This window comes from Rattus rattus, chromosome 5 (genome assembly GCF_011064425.1).
Source record: "Rattus rattus isolate New Zealand chromosome 5, Rrattus_CSIRO_v1, whole genome shotgun sequence".
NCBI classification, from domain to species: domain Eukaryota; kingdom Metazoa; phylum Chordata; class Mammalia; order Rodentia; family Muridae; genus Rattus; species Rattus rattus.
The window spans coordinates 66580672-66597011 of NC_046158.1; the positions used below are offsets into that span (position 1 = coordinate 66580672).

Genomic DNA, 16340 nt, shown 5'->3' on the forward strand with positions numbered 1-16340 from the left:
AGAGCCATCAAACCCACAATTTGTTCATTTCGACCCACAAGATCTGCCCAGCCTGGCTGCGATAATGCAATCAGACGCACCTTGCTCCAGGCCACTGACTTTTACGTATGCCCTGGATATCACAGAGGTCGTGCGTTCCACAATAAGTGTGGTGGCGAGTCAGATCACTATTGTGCCTCCTGGGGATGTGAGACCACTGGAACAACTTATTGGGAACCAACTTCTTCCTGGGATTATATCACAGTATCTAGAAATTTTTCTCCCCCCTCTAACTATCTCCATCGCAACCCCCTCTGTAAGGGCAGTGAACCATCCACCCAAGGTTGGTGTCTTCCCCTAGATATTAAATTTACCAATCACGCAAAGGGCAAGGATTGGGCACATGGCTTCTCATGGGGCCTCCGTCTATATCAGGCTGGGTCAGACACAGGTCTCACTTTCACCATAAAACTTCTCAAAGAACCTGTCCATGCTTCCAAGCCAATACCAATTGGGCCCTAATCCCATTTTAGTACCTCCACTCCAATCTCCTTCAGAACCACAGACCCCTACCTCTGCTAATCATGTTCCCACATTGTTAGTTTCTTCCCCCAGAACCTCGTCCTTACCTAATAAATCAAACCTTTCTTACGCTTAACGCTACTTCCCCCGATCTTGTGGACAATTGCTGGCTATGTTATCATTCTCAGCCACCCTTTTATGAGGGAATTGCTATTCCTGGCACATTTTTTCCCACCAACGATTCTAGACATTGCCGCTGGCAACCTGGAGAATGGAATGGTTTGTCCCTCTCCCAGGTCTCTGGATTGGGCCTTTGTGTTACCCTTATAACTCCCCCCTTACAGTATGCCCACCTTTGTAATCTCACCCTTGCCCCTGATAAAAACAGTCAATACCTGTTGCCCCCTAATGATGCCTGGTGGGTTTGCCTTGATGGGCCTTTACTCCCTGCCTTTCAACTGAGGCCTTTTCCCCATAAAGTCAGATTTTTGTATTCTTGTACAATTAGTTCCTCGATTAATTTATTATCGTTCAGAGGAATTTTTCATCTCTGGGATCAGTCTTCTGACTTATCCCCCACTTTGGTCCGTCAGCGACGAGAACCTATTTCTGCCATCACCATATCAGTGCTCCTTGGCCTTGGTGCCGTGGGAGCAGGGACAGGTATCTCTTCACTCGTTCTCTCTAAATCCAGGTACCAAGAACTCAGCGCTACCATCGATGCTGACGTCCAAAGACTCCAGCAAGGGGTTGACGACCTGTCTGACTCTCTGTCTTCCCTCACAGAAGTGGTCCTTCAGAATCGCAGAGGACTTGATCTGCTCTTTTTACAACAAGGAGGACTCTGTGCAGCACTCAAAGAAGAGTGTTGCTTCTATGTAGACAAAACAGGCATGGTAAAAGAGAGTATGAAAAAGGTTAGAGAAGGCTTAGAAAAGAGAAAGAAAGAGAGAGAAAAAGATGAAAGCTGGTATCAGAACTGGTTTTCAACCTCCCCATGGCTTACCACCTTACTGCCCTCCATTTTAGGACCACTGGTGGGATTAATTTTGCTTATTTCATTTGGCCCTTGGGCTCTTAGTAGACTTACAGGCTTTATAAAGCGACAAATAGATGATTTAATGGCTAAACCTATACAGATTCATTATCATAGGTTGGCTATGGAGGATCAACAAATATAAGACAAAAATATTATCCCACCTCAGGCACTTCCCACTCCCATCTCCACCCAACCTAAGAAAGGGCATTTTGCCCCAGGACCTAATAAGGGAGGTGTCCCAGGCCCTCCACCCTCTTGGTGACAAAGATCCTTCTACCTTTGCTAAGGGAGGCGAGATGAGACACTACAAGGGATGCCTTTGTACAAAGCTCCTGGGCCCCCTGAGACAAGCCTGGCTCTTTTAATGCTCTTTATAAGATCCCTAATTAATACTTTGTCTGTGGTTACGGGGACCCATGATTTTTAACACGCTCATGGCATGTAAGCAACAACCCGAAACCACTCAAGCTAGGCATGTGCAGGTCCATTGTCATCACCATGAGATGAATGATCGAAGTGTGTGCCTTGCTATCAACCACCTCCCCCTGTGAGCTGAACTGGACAGTCAATGACGGGTAAGAGAGCAACATTCTCTGACCATTTGAGGCCTAAGACAGGAGGGCCGCCATAAGCTGCTGCCTTATCCAATGACGGGCCTAGAGACATAAGAATGGTTTGCTCCAACCTAAGACAGGCGCAGTTCCCGAGGGGCTCTCTCATGGCTTAAAGTCCTGCCCGGGACCACCCTGCCTGCTTGTGCCTTCCCTTGCCTGAGCTAAGTGTTGTTCGCCTCATGGGCCCCTGTATCCAGACAACACGTGAGAGTTAACACCAGCCAAAAATACCAGAAGTCAGACCTCTATCCCTACCTTAACAAAAAGAAGGAAAAAAGAAAAATTGTTACCACTATGGTCCTTCTAAGTAAAGAAAAAGGGGGAGATGTTGGGAGCAGCCTTGAGATGGCGAAAGCAGCCTTCAAGTTAAAAAGCAATTGTGTTCTAGCCTTATGCTAGAATAATAAGTAATAGTCTTCAGGTTAAAAAGCAATTATATTTTAGCCTTATGATAGAATAAGAAGCAATAGCCTTAGGTTAGATAAAAGAAGCACCTGCAGCTCTACGTAAATTCAATAGATAGCATAAATCTAGGTGTCAGATCACTGAGTACCGGTGGTCAGGCACTGATGGTCAGGTCACTAAGCAACCCACCCTGCTGTTCCCCCGCTTGGCCGATTTACCCAGCCAATATCCTGGTTATCAAGCCAGGCCCATTCTTTGTGGTCACCCAACCCCTCCCCACATTTTGCTTCTACCAGTATATCTTCAGCCTGAGAAAAATTAAAAATTGTCAGCTTGATCAGACTTCTTGACTTGCTGTCCGTTCTTTGCGTCTCTTGTCCCCCATTCTCTCCTAGGTGGACCCCAGACCCTGGTCGACTGCCCTGCGGGTCGGGGCATCCCTGTGTGTGTGTGTGTGTGTGTGTGTGTGTGTGTGTGTGTGTGTGTAAAGGGGACAGTCACTGGTTCAACACATTCTCCCTTACATCTCTGAAATTAATTCACCTGGTCTAACATCAGATTGACGGTGGGTTGAAAGGGAGCTCAGTTCAGGCTCCTGAGTATTTACCACAGTAGGGACCCCACAATAGTATCCCTGGATATCCACAGGCAGATTCCCTCCCCAACACACACACACACACACACACACACACACACACACACACACACACACACACACACACACACACGGATAGGTTGAGGTCAATCCTTCTGCACTTGTCCTGAGATACAACTGATCAGGGGGGAGTTGCCCAAATTCAGAAGACCCTGTTCAAGATAACCTAGCAATCTGACCCATCCGGCCAAGCCAGCTGGGGGAGGGGCTCACGACTCCCTCCTTAAAGCACCAAGGTTGTTACCTTAGAGAACTGGGGCCTCGGGGCTTCCAACCTAGCCTACTTCCACCTTGGGTTAGACACCTTGAGACGCGGCAGGGTAAAGTCTGGGTGGGTTGCTGCACCGGGAATTCCATCCAAACCCCAGACCCATTCTCAAGAGCCAAGGTGGAGGGGAAAGGCGACCTCCCGGGTTCCTGCCCCAGATCCACCTCGAGCACCCCACCCTATGACATGGAATGGCGGAAGGAGCTGCGGGGGCCCACGCGGTGGCCACCAACCTGGACTGGAGGTTGTGGGGGCTGGGGACTCGGCCGGGAAAGGACGCCGCCCTCAGGGTCCCCGGGGATCCCGAGGTTCCGGGTCACGATCCTCACCTGAAATTGGGAGGCGACGCGATGTGCAATCCCAGGAATGGGGAAGCGGCCGGTGGGGACGCGGCACCCCCGCCCAGGCCGCTCTCTCGCTCCGCCATTCCCGGGCTCAGCCCTGGCCATCCGGGCGGAGAGCGGCGCGGGAGGCGGCGGCGGCGGCGGCGGCGGCGGCGGAGGTGGAGGCGTGTGGAGGAGGCCGCCGCCGCCGCGGGGTTCGGACTGAGCTGGGGCGGGCGCGGCTCCGGACCGCGCGCCGCTTTGCCTGCGGCCCCCGCGAGCGCGCCCCGCGCGCCCCCCTGGACCCGCTGGGGTCTTGTGGCCCCGCCCCCGCCCCGCCCCCGGCGCTCTCCGAAGTGCTGACGCTTTGGTCCGGTGGCCCTGGGTCCACTCGGCCTCCCTTCACATCCCACAGACTCTCCAGGCACTGGCAAAGCTTTGCTCTCCCAAAAGCTGGAACTAGAACCAGGGCATCAGGTAAGTGATGGCAAGGTTCTGGTCCTCAAGTCCGTCTTTGGTCCTCCACGGCAGTGGGGGTGGGAAGCAGGGTTGCCGAAGATGGCTGAGAAAGGAAAGCTGGTGGGGGAGTGGGGTCTAAGAGCAGTTAGCTATGGAGCCAGTTGGCCTGGTTCTACAAGTAAAGGTGGTGGAGACTTGCATTGGTGACCTCATAGCTCCAGGGTTTGTCTTTCCCACGTGTGAAATGGAAGATGATCCCTCCATGACTGTGGGGAGGAACTAACATAATAGAAATGCTTGCTCCTGGAAGCTGGGAACACCCACCTGTGCACTAGGATCTAGTCCTCACCTCCCGCAGAACACTCTGAAGGGGCAGCTCTGTCAAGACCCTCTTGATCCCTGGCTACCTCTGATAACCCGAGCCAAGCTTTTGGCTTCTTAGCCCTGTGAAGCCTCTGTATGACAGGACTATCCCAACATTTATTTTTAATTTCCAGGTTCGTCCTGGAAGTTACTATGTAGCCTAGGCGGACAAAGAACTGATGACAACCTTCTTGAGTCTCCTGCTAAACTGGAGGATTAGTGTGAGCTATGCCCAGTTAGTTCTTGTCTTCCCACGGCATTTTCTATATTGCATTCCTTTTGCACCCACACAGTTCTGAACTGGCTTCTCCCACCCTAAGGCCTAGGACCTTCCTCTTGTCCTCAGAGCTGGATTCTTGAAAGCTTTTTGGTTGCTTCTCTTCCTTCCACTCACTTTGGGTCTAGCCGTGCTTTCTTCCTGGTTCTGTATTAGGTTTTCTCACACAACATGGACTATCAAGGCTGGGCCCCCAGCTTTGGTGGCTCAGAGTGCCTCCCTGCCCTTCACGTAAGTTGAACAGGACAAATGCTCTACAGTTTGTGGAGTTCCATTTGCAAATGCTGTCTCATTTCTCTTCCCAGCAAGAAGCTATAGACGCCTACCGTACAGTACTGAATCTCACTGCTTTGGGCCTGAGAACATTCTAGGACCTAAAACCAGAGGCCTTGGTTGCCTCTCCCTTCCCTGTCACTGATACTTTGGTTACTTAAATTTTCTGTTCTGGTTGGGGCCTCTTACACTAGGCCCTGCCCAAACCGTCTGCTATTATGGCACCTCCCTCCCTCCCAGGAGAGTGGCCTTGCCTAATTATCATGGTTAATGTGTGCTTGTCTCAGTGGGCAGCATCCCCAGGAGGACAGAAGTGTGTATGTAGGACAGTTCCCTCTCATAGACCCTCTGCCCAAGAACAAAGGCACCTCAGCTTCTCCAGCCAAGTCAAAGCTACGTGAGAAGCCGAGAGGGAGGCCAGCCTTAGTAGAAAGTAGGCCAGCAGAAGTTTGGAGGCAGAGCCAGGAATGAGATGAGTCCTAGAGTAAAGCTCCCCTTCTGTTTATAGAGCAGACTGTGCCTTTCTTTGGCTTTGCCTGAGCCCTTCTCACACCAGGAACACCCATGTGCATGGCACTCTGGCCAGATGGTACAAGACGAGCCAGTATCCAGACTCAGGCTTGGCTGTAGCTTCCTTACCTGTGTGTAAAGGGCACACATACATTCTTAGCACATCATAAAGACTGGATACAGTACCCTGGATCTCAGTAGGCTGCCCGGTGCTACTGTGAGTGGCACCCAGGAACTGGTCCTGGTACCCTGTGTGGTTTGGGCTGACTGACTTTTGCTTGAATCTCACCAAATTCTAGGGCTAGCACACCAGATATACCAGTTCAACAGCCTCCTCTATCCAAGGGAGACTAAGACTCTTCACTGCAACAGACCCGACATGGCCTGTTCTACCCAGGTTCAGCCACAGGAGCCCAGGTCCCAGATCTCCCACAAGATAGACTACACAACACAGTTTTACTCAGACAGGATCAGACATTTATAAAACAGGTAAGTATTCACAAACTGTAGGAGAAACAACCTTCCCAGCAATGGGGAATGCTGTAAAGTGCTTCTTGCCTGCAACCATCTCTTCCCCATGCTAGGGCCCAGGAGCAGGACATGGGGCACTGTTCTGTGACAGTCCTCAGGGCCACTCAGGCTAGGCAAAAGGAGGCATGAAGTCATCCCAGGGCTCCAAGACACTCTATCCCACAGCTGTGGAATAGTCTGTTCCATTCATTGGAAGGCTGTCCTGGAAATGGGCCAACATGTCAAGGAGGTGGAAGGACAGATGACCTTGCCAACTTGTACCTTGAGGAGAGAGCCATCATCAAAAAAGCAGAGAAGGCCATTGTCCCCATAGCTGAAGATGTTGCAAAATAAATACTGGACCCAGAATAAGCCTTTGCTCCTCTGGGACCAGTTCTCCAGACGCATTCTACTGTCCCTCCAGCAAGAGCCTTTGGCCCTTTCCTCTTGGCCTGGGGCTAGGGACAGGGAGGCCACACCCCATGACTCTGAACATGGCATCACAGGTGCCGTTTCTTCACACAATCGTAGGATGCTTCTAGTCAGGATGATGAACATAAACAGTTGGACTAAAGGCAGCTCTCTGCTGAGAAAACCTGAGGCCATCTCAAAAAGAAGCCTGTCAGATGTGCTAGAGGGGGAGCCTGACCCCAGGGTTATGGTTTACACAAAAAAAGGCCAGGCCAAGGGCATTAACAACTCTGAGGCTAGGAAAGGTCACAGGGGAGGTAGAGAGGAAAAGGCCCAGAGGCCAGCTTAATGTTACATGTGAGAACAAAAATCCAAACAGAAACAAACATAAACACACACACACACACACACACACACACACACACACACACACACACACACACACACACACACACACACACACACACACACACACACACACACACACACACACAGTGGCTCAAATGCAGGCCACGGGGTAGAAGGAAGACTTGCTCAGGTGCCCCCAGATCCTTTCATAACTTCTTTCTCCATATGACCCAACAGTGGGAGGGAGAGTTGGCTCCCCTGGAAAGCAAGGCTTGACTTCTCTATGTCAATCCTTCACTGCTGCTCTGCGAAGATGTTGATGTGCCAGGCATGGTCTCTGACCTCTCGCCAACTGCCAGAGGCAGTGCTCCACCCCTCAGTCTGTCTGAGTCTCCGGAAGCTCAGTCCTGGGAAGCTGACACTGCAGGGCAGGTGCTGACCAGCCCAGGCTGTCCAGCTTGCCTGGCTGGGTATCAGCAGTACTGGCTGGAGCATGTGGTGTCAGGAGTACAGCCAGAGGAACCAGGGGCCCTGCAGCCGTGGGACCTGGGTTTCTTCCACCAGTTCAGACCCTAGCCTGTCCACAGCTTCTAGAAGGTCGAGACTGGACCTTAGCTGCTAGGGAAGGGACAGAAGACTGGGAATCTATTCCCCATGTGGTTTTTTTTAGAAGGTTCTACAAAGACTGATATTATGTCTGAGGCTGACATAAGCAGTACTGGGCACACAACACACTAGTCTGTAGCCTTAGACATCAGGGAAGCCTGTTAATGGCACAGGATTTTATAAGAAGACTGGCCAGGCTGTTTAAGATCAACAGGACACATCTACTCCAGCCTGCTCAGGTTCTAGTGTCAGAAAAGTGGGAACTAAGTCAGCAGGACTCTGACTGCCTCTGAAACTCCATGCTTTAGATGAGAGTCAAAAATGTGGCCCTCTAGCTCCTTGTTAAAAGGAGGGAGGAAGAAGAATCTGGGGAGGCAGAGACCAGAATTCAAGCTAGGGTCTTACCACCTACCCTATTGGGGCTCCCGGGGGCAGATTTGGGCTGACGGTTACTGCTGCGGGTTCTAGTCTTGTGTCTGGAAGTCAAGAAAGAGCCCTGGTAAGAAGGCATGATCTAGGGACTCCTCCAGCACAGGCAACATTCAGGATCATGAGAGTGTAAACAGATGCATGCACACGCAAACGGCACACCACACCTTCCTCTGCACACACACATCGCTCGCTCTGTCTGTTGGTGACTGTCTTCTGTGTCTTCTCTGTGGCCATGGCAGCTCAGGCACCTGGGCTTTGCTCACGGAGCAATGGCTCTCCAGCTGAAAGAGAAAAACATGTGCAAAGGGGGCACTCAGGAGGCTGCTTAGTTGCCAGGCACCAGTTCCTCTGGCTGCTTCCCTGGGGAGTCCCAGACTGGGAGTGGGACAGCCCAATGAACATACTGTTTGGGCCACAGTCCCCAGGGCAGAGTTGTTGCTGGGCAACCATGAGGATGGCTGAATATTGCATCTCTGAACCCAGGGTACGTGCTCCCTGAATACCTTCAACCCAGGGATAAGGACAGCAGAAGACGGGGCTACATGCCATCACTTGACACCTTGAAGAACATTTGTTCATCAATGACAAGAGCACAGCTTCCGAAGGAGGAGAATGGGGGAAAGTAGCTGTGTGAGACCTCGCCTGGTTCTAGTGATTCTACAGAGTGAGGCATGACTGGGTTTAGAACCAGGAGATAGGCAAACTTCCACACTCGGATCACAGAACCCTAGTACAGGGCTATGGGGTGGGGCAGAAAGGGGGATGGGGACATAAGGTGACTCATCTTAAAGATTTAGAACATCTTAGATCTGGGGCAGAGAAATGGCCTCATCAGATACCAGAAGAAAGGGTAAGGGTAGCAACAGGCTGATGGATGACTGCAGGACAGGCAGGCTCTTGTGTCCATAACGAAAGTCTTTGTTTTTGTACCTCAGGTCTTGACTCCCAGCACCTCAGGGTAGGACTCTCTTTAGGTAAAAATGAGATGACTGGGCTCACCTCAAATCCAAAATGGATAAAGAACTTTGACTTGGACAGAAAATGGGAAAAGACTCTACAAGCACAGACACCATGACCTTGAACTCCAGATACTAGAACTAAGGATTTGCTTCTGTGGTGCTTTGCTATGGTGGCCCTTACAGGCCCCAGACAACCTGCTATTCCTCCATTTTCATAAATGAGAAACTGAACTAACACAAGTGTCCATACAAAGAATGAGAAAGGAATTCCAAGGCCTTCAGGATTCAAAACCTGTGGGCTTAAGAAAAAATTAATTTTATGTATATGTTTTACCTGCATGCATGTCTGTGTACCACCTAAGTAACTGGTGCTCCCAGAAACCGGCCAGGATTCCCTGGAACTGGAGTCGCAGATGGTTTTGGGCTGCCACTGGGTGCTGAGAATCAAACCTTGGGACCTTTGCAAGAGCAGCCAGTGCTGCCTGAGGAGAAACTGTCTCCCCAGTGCTGTCTGAGCATTTCCCCAATCCCTGCTGTTTCTAACCAGTAAGGACTCTTTATATTACTCCTCACCAAGACTTTTACAAGATGTAAAAAGGAAGAAAGTCAAAATAGTAGCATAGATGGAAACTTGAATAAAATAAAGTGAAAGACTGTAGAAATGGGGACACTCTTAAAAGTCAGCCGGATGGGCAGTGGTGGGCACACCTCACTCATCCCAGCACTCAAGAGACAGAGGCAGGCAGTCTCTGACCTCAAGGACAGCCTGATCTATAGAGTGAATTCCAGGACAGCCAGGGCTACATAGAGAAACCCTGTCTCAAAAACAAAACAAAACCCAGACAAATTTGGAGAGCCTCTAGGCTCCTAGCACAATAGGGTGCTATTTCAGGTATCTTCTTATACAGTGGAGGCAGCCTCAGACTCCTGAACTAGCTCTTAGGTGTAGGACTAAAGGTGTTCAGAGCTCAAGCAATCCTTTTAAGGCCTCACCCTGAAGCTAAAGCCAACGGCACCAGGAGTGTGATACTCTCTAGATTTTAGATGCTGGACAGAACGCACAGCAGAAGTGGAAGCATGAGGGCAGTTCCTAGGTTCTTGTTCTTTAAACCAAGTATCATTTCAGTCATCTTCCCTTGAAAAAGGCCCTGCGGTGTCTATCATACCTTTTCCTTAGATGGACATACCTTTTTCTATTTTAAATTCATTTTAACTGACACATAAAATTGTACATAATGACATATGTGATTTTTAGAAAAATATTTACCCCGTCTCTCTTCTCTTCATACACAGGATCTCATATAATCCAGGTTGGCCTTGAATTTGCTATTTAACTAAGGATGACCTTGAACTCCTGATCCTCCTTCCTTAGTTTCCCTAGTGCTGGGATTTCAAGCAGGCATCACTATGCTTAACTTACCATGTGCAGTTCTAACACATGTACACGTTATATGTTTCTGAGATCAGTTTAAACACATCTCCACCAACATTTATCATTTATGGAAAGCACTGAGCCACCTTTCTTATGGCTTCAAGTCAGGAGCCGAGACTCAGCTGAGATACCCCTGGATATTCTGCAGCCAGGACCACAGGCCCAGAACGCAGCTCTTTGGGAGGGCTGGGCTGCTCCATCTCCACACCAGATAGGTTGTCAGCAATACACCTGTCGAGTGTCAGGGGAACAATGGGGATTCTGGAAGTCATGATGTAGGCAGGGAAACCTCTGCACTAACAGATCATGGACCAGTGAGGGAAGGGGCTCCTTGGCCATGGCCCTCTGTGCGTGGAGGGCTTCTCTTGAAAGACTGCAGTGCAGTGCTAGCTAGGCAGGGAGGTGAAGCACAAGTGCTGCCCGGTGGTCAGATCACTGGACCAATGAGAGGAGCCAGGGCATAACCGGATGTTGATGGAATCCTGTGTCAGCAGCCCTGGGGGTTACAGCAGCAGCTGACAGGATTGCTATTTGGAAGCTCACTGTTTTCTCTTTTCAGTTTAGTGAACATTGTGGAAACTAAATGTAGAACATTCGGTTGGCGTGGGTTTAAGGCAAGCATGGAAGCTAGAGATGTTTTTCTGGAGTACTGATTTAAAGTGTAATGACTGCTCATGAAACAGCAGGATCTTAGTGCTGTAGAGCAGAGCTAAGAGACTGAACTCGGGGAAGGATTACTCAGACCCTTGGCCTCAAGTCCAAGTCACATGACTAGAGATAGGCAGAAGGGGACACATCTTCCCATCCACACAACTCTGACTGGACCCACAGCCTCCTCTCTATGACCCACCAGTCATGTGATCAAAGTTGGAAGCACATGCAAGGCCTCTCTGAGTCTCCCTCTGCCTGTGTGCTTCTCTCAGTTAGACTTTGCAGATAAAAGTTCTGACTTTCTCCTTGACATCCTAGTATGTGTGCCCCAACAGTAGGACAGGTGACAAGAGCTACAAAGCATTTCACAGACATGAGGGTTAATATTAGTTGTCATCTTGATTGGATTTGGGAGCAAGGGACTTGTCTCCAAGTGGGTCTGTGTGGACATGCTCTAGAAGGACTAACTGAAGGGTAGGGGTCTCCCCAGGGCAGTGCTCATAGCAGTAGCCCAGATATGGAGATCCGAGGGGAAAGCAGGGCTGCTTCTGTCTGACTGAGCTCCTTGCTGCTAAGGGCATCTACTCTGCTGCTGCTGCTGCTGCTGCTGCTGCTGCCATTCTTCGCTGACATCAGAACCCAGCTTCTTTGACCAGTACATATGGAAGACCAGCAGCTCTGCAGGAATCCCTGTCCTTCAGCACCAGCCTGGCAGGAAGTTAACCAAGCAAATTCATTAGCTATCACACTCTGTGCTTAGCACCACAGAGAACATGGCATCTATGGTGGTGGCTCTTCCAGGGACAAGGCAGCACAACCTTGTCTTCCTGCTGGCAATGTCTAGAGGACAAAGCACTGAGTGCCTGCCACCTGGATAAGCACATAAACCAAGACACTGCAGAAGCCCCGCTGAGGGAGGCCCTGAGTGACCAGGACCAGAGAAGACCCAAGCAGTTCCGTGGTGGAAAGCACCTCCAATCTACTGATGCAGGTGTCGGGAACAGCCTGACTGGGAGGATGGCGACCTACACTTCTCCAGTGCTGGCCTAGAAACCTTCCTGCCTCGGGAAGGAGAACAGGGCGGAGGCTGACACTGACATGCTCTCCCTCTCTGTCTGCCTCTTTCCTCTGTGAATGACTGCGGATGCAGAAAGGATGAGCTCCAGTGAGGAGAAGAGACCCTGCAAGCAGAGGCAGAGACAACTGGGCCCTCTGATCCCCCCAAGGCTGGGCTGAGCCCTTTCCTGCCATCTGAAGCTCAGTGTCGCCCTCCTGTGGCCTGCCTACAGAACACAGCCTCCCACCACTGCTTCATAGCCTCACATCAGGACCTCATGTTTTGCTCATGTTAGGAGCCAGAAAGGTCAAGGAAACAAAAAGAACAAAACTACCCCCTCTCCCGCTTCACCCTTGCCATAAATCAAAGGGTTTCAACTTCTAAATTTATTTCTTCCAAAATAAACCCTTTGTCCTTAAAAACATTTTTTTTCTCCTTTTAAGTTTTAGAGGGTAAACTAGACATGGTGGCTCACATCTGAAATTCCAGCACTCAGGAGGATGAGGCAGGAGGATTGCTACAGGTCCAAAATTATCCTCAACTACCCAGTGATGCTCTGTCTTAAACAAATAAACAACCCCCACCCCCAATAAAGGTTTAGAGGAGTGGTTCTCAGCCTGTGGGCTGTGACCCCTTTGGGCACTGCATATTAGACTCTCAGATGCTTACATGATGAGTCACAAGGGGCAACCTTACAGTTCTGAAGTAGCAATGAGATTAACTCTATGGTCCGGGTCACCACGATGTGAGGAGCTGCATTTGAGGGCTGCAGCATTACGAGGTTGAGAACTACTGCTTTAGAGGGTATGGAAGCCAGAATGGTGAGATTTTGAGCTAAGATAGGACCCCCATAAGACTCTGATCTGGTTTGCTGTCTGAACCTCCATCTGGCAAGCGACAGCTTTTTAAACCACAGCCTGCCCCCTCTGCGCGGACTCACTCTCAGGAGTCCTTGCTTGGTGGCTCCTGGGCAGGCATCTCAGTCACTGTCACTCTAGCCCGCTTGCTCAGTTCTTCACCTGGAGGTTCCTCAGCTGCTTCCAGCTTGCGTTTGGGGGAGGCTGGGCCACTGGACAGCGGTCTGGGGCCTGTGGAGAGTGACCCACACAGAAACAAGTCATGGTTACACACCGCAATGGTCTCGTGCTGTGCAGTGACTGCTCTTGGGGAAGGGAGCCCTGCCCCGACCTCCTTTTCAGCGGTGACCTCACTTGGCTGCATGAGGAGGCCTGGCCCAGCCTGCTGGCAGTGGGCCAACTTCTGCTGTGCAGATCCCTGGCTCCGGGCCAGAGACTGATGTGGCACAGAGCAGTCCTCGCTCTGAGGGTAAGGCTTCCCTTTGCAGTCCTGGGAAAACCCCAGGGTTTTGGCAACTTTTATGTTGTGGAGCATCCCAAACTGACCAGCACCCTTGTTCTTTCCTGCCGCTTCTCCTGCCCACGCCCTGAGCCACCTTCCTCCGTCTCCCCATTGTTTACTGTTTCTGTGGCAGGCAGTGGGGTTTTGCCTCGCCCTGCTGACTACCTTCAGTGCAGGAAGGCAGGGCAGCCTGTGCCAAAGCTGCCCTGCTCCCCTCATCCCTGATTCTGATCCTTCTGCTCCTAGAGTGGGCTCTGTTCAAGCCTGCTTTTGGGGCCTTCTTGCTACTTCCTTTCATGGTTCTTATCAAGATGATGCTAAACAGTGCTTAAAGAGGTGCCCTCGGGCTGATCCTAAAGAAGCCCTGTCCCCAGTCCCACATTAAGTACTCAGTGCTACTTCCCTCTAAAATCCTTAGGTGGATGTTCTTATTTGATTGTCTGACTGTGCCTAGGTGGGATATCAACTTCCCCAGGGAAGTGTTCTCTGTGGCCTCAGCCCTGAATGACTAATGTGGTGGTGGCACAGGCCACAGACTGGTCACCTGTGTTGCTGATGCTCCCAGCCTGGCTAGAACCAGGCTCTGCCACAGGGTGACTGAGGTCTTCTACACAGGAAGGGACAGATGCCAACAGACCTGGGGGATTAAGTAAAGGATAGTCAGAACGCACACAAGATTAAGAGGGCTGCAAGTCATGGGAGACAAAGGAGCCAGGAGCGCAGGACCAGGACACAGTCTCCATCTTTTCCAACATCCCACAGTTGCTTCAGCAGCCCAACCTGGCCCAGCCTGCAGTGTCTACCACGGCCTGGGGGCAGCAAACACCTGCACAAGCTTTCAGGTCAAGCCCTCCCTGGTGAGTGACATGCCAGTGGGGGAGGGGTCCTTACAGAGTCCCCGGTATCGTGACAGCTGTTGGTAGATCTGCTTCATCCGCTCAATGTTGAGCCGACTAGTCTCCGCGTGGTTGACGATGGGCCGTGGGTAGTCCACGCCAATGATGCACTTAGCGGCCTTCTGAACCGACTCGGGAGCATTCCAGGGCTCATAGATGTATCGAGAGGGGAAGCCTTTCAGTTTGGGCAGGTATCGCCTGAAACGCACACCAGGTAATGTGTCAGCACACTGTGACTCTTCTTTAAAGGGTCTAGGGTACCCCAGTCCAGGAGGAGGCCACAGTGGTCCAGAGTCAGAGTCTGGTGTGCATCCTTACCGGATGTAGTCCCCACTGGGGTCCGTGCGTCGGCCAAAGCCCACAGGGCAGTAGCAGTGGAAGAACTGTTGGAAGAAAGCACTGCAGGACAGCCACATCCAGCTGCCTGCATTCACGCTGAAATCTGCATCCAGGAGCAACTCATCAAATACCTAGATGGGGGAAAACCAGCCTCCTTGGAAACCCGACGTCTCTGGTTCTTTCCAAATCTGTAATACCCTCAGGGCGCCAAAGCCCTTCTGTCGAGGGCCCAGAGGATGCAGAGGGATCTCCTGGACCCAGGAATCCCACCCCAGCCCCAGCCTACAAGGAGCTGCCCTTGGCTAGGCCTGGTCACAGGGTTCAGGCCAGTTTGCACTCACCCGGACCCCGCTCTCCCAGCTGACCCAGAGGTCCCCGCGGGTGAGGAAGCAGGCCACAGCGTGCCGGGCCAGGTGGTGGATCCAGCCCTCCTGCCTCAGTTGGGTCATGATGGCGTCAATCCAAGGGAAGCCTGTCTTGCCCTCGGCCCACTTGGCCAGGGCTTCGGGGTTGCGGTCCCAGGGGATCTGGATGCAGATGGGGTTCCCCTCCATTCGGTCAAACCTGGGGTTGTTGGTGGCCGCTGTATAGAAGAATTCTCGCCATAGGAGTTGTCCAAATAAGGAGAGGGGGGGTGTGCTGTTCCTCTTCACCTAAGAGGAGGGCACAGTACACAGAGATGAGTGCCTGCCTGGCTCTTAGCACTGTGTCTCCTGCACAGAGCAACCTGGAGTGTCTCCCAAGAGCCGTGGCTCCAAATCCCTGAGGTGCATAGAGGGACAAGACTTCAAAGATTCACAGTGTGCAACATGAAGCCCTGCCCTGGGCAACAGGAATGGCTTAAGAGGTGGGTTGGGGGAATGAGTGGTGCCATGGAACTGTCACGGGAACCAAATTCTTCAAGACTATTCTGAATCCTGTGGCTCTACCTTCTAGAAACCTGATGGGATGTTACACATCGTCAGCAACTAAAAACATGAAATCTGAACAGCTAAACAACTCACTGAACCTAGAGAGGGCGAGTGGTGTCTAGTTAGCACCTTCGCCTACTAATGAGAGCTCACAGTGCTCTGCACGCTACCAGTTGCAAACCCTCTGGTCTACAATGGTGGACTGCCTGTAACACACTGGTACAATGTGAATTCAAGACCCACTCCATGAGATGAGGCCATCCCTGACACTGCCCAGGGGCCACGAACCTATAGGAAAACCAAACACTACCATTCTGTTAAAGGAATGTAGCAATAAAATGACTCCCAGTGACATTCGGATAGTCATAGAGTGTCTTGCTCTGCCATCATTAGAAGTTTCCTTTTGCAGTAGATGGGAACAAATACAGGGACCCACAACTGGACAAAGTCAGAGAGTGAGACACTTCAGAATTCTCAGTCCTAAATAGGAATGTCTCCATCAAATCTCTCCCCTCGGCTCAGGGAGCTCTTTGTAAGAGGAGATGAAAAGATTGTAAGAGTCAGAGGGGATGGAAGACAGCGTAGAAACCAGGCCTGCTAGACAGCAGGACTGAAGTTCAGCGAGCTCACGCAGACTGGCTGCACGCACAGGGCCTGCACAGGTCTACGTCAGAAGAGATCCCAGATCAGAGGAAGTGGACACACACCCCATCCCTAACCCAGAAGCTACTTCCAATTGATA

The 16340-nt window shown here is 51.2% G+C and overlaps 1 protein-coding gene across 1 annotated transcript in view; it reads right to left on the reverse strand.

The window, feature by feature from the left end:
• Positions 1-7034: 7034 nt before the first annotated feature.
• The window catches only part of Cry2 (cryptochrome circadian regulator 2), a 28525-nt gene continuing 19219 nt past the window's right edge, over positions 7035-16340 (reverse strand). Inside the window, exons 7-12 of the mRNA XM_032903745.1 lie at positions 15029-15340; positions 14667-14818; positions 14344-14546; positions 13997-14089; positions 13034-13181; positions 7035-8275 (exon numbers count right to left, since the gene is read on the reverse strand). Of these exons, the coding sequence (XP_032759636.1) occupies positions 13036-13181; positions 13997-14089; positions 14344-14546; positions 14667-14818; positions 15029-15340 (906 nt within the window). The 3' untranslated portion in view covers positions 7035-8275; positions 13034-13035. The remainder of the gene's footprint in view (positions 8276-13033; positions 13182-13996; positions 14090-14343; positions 14547-14666; positions 14819-15028; positions 15341-16340) is intronic.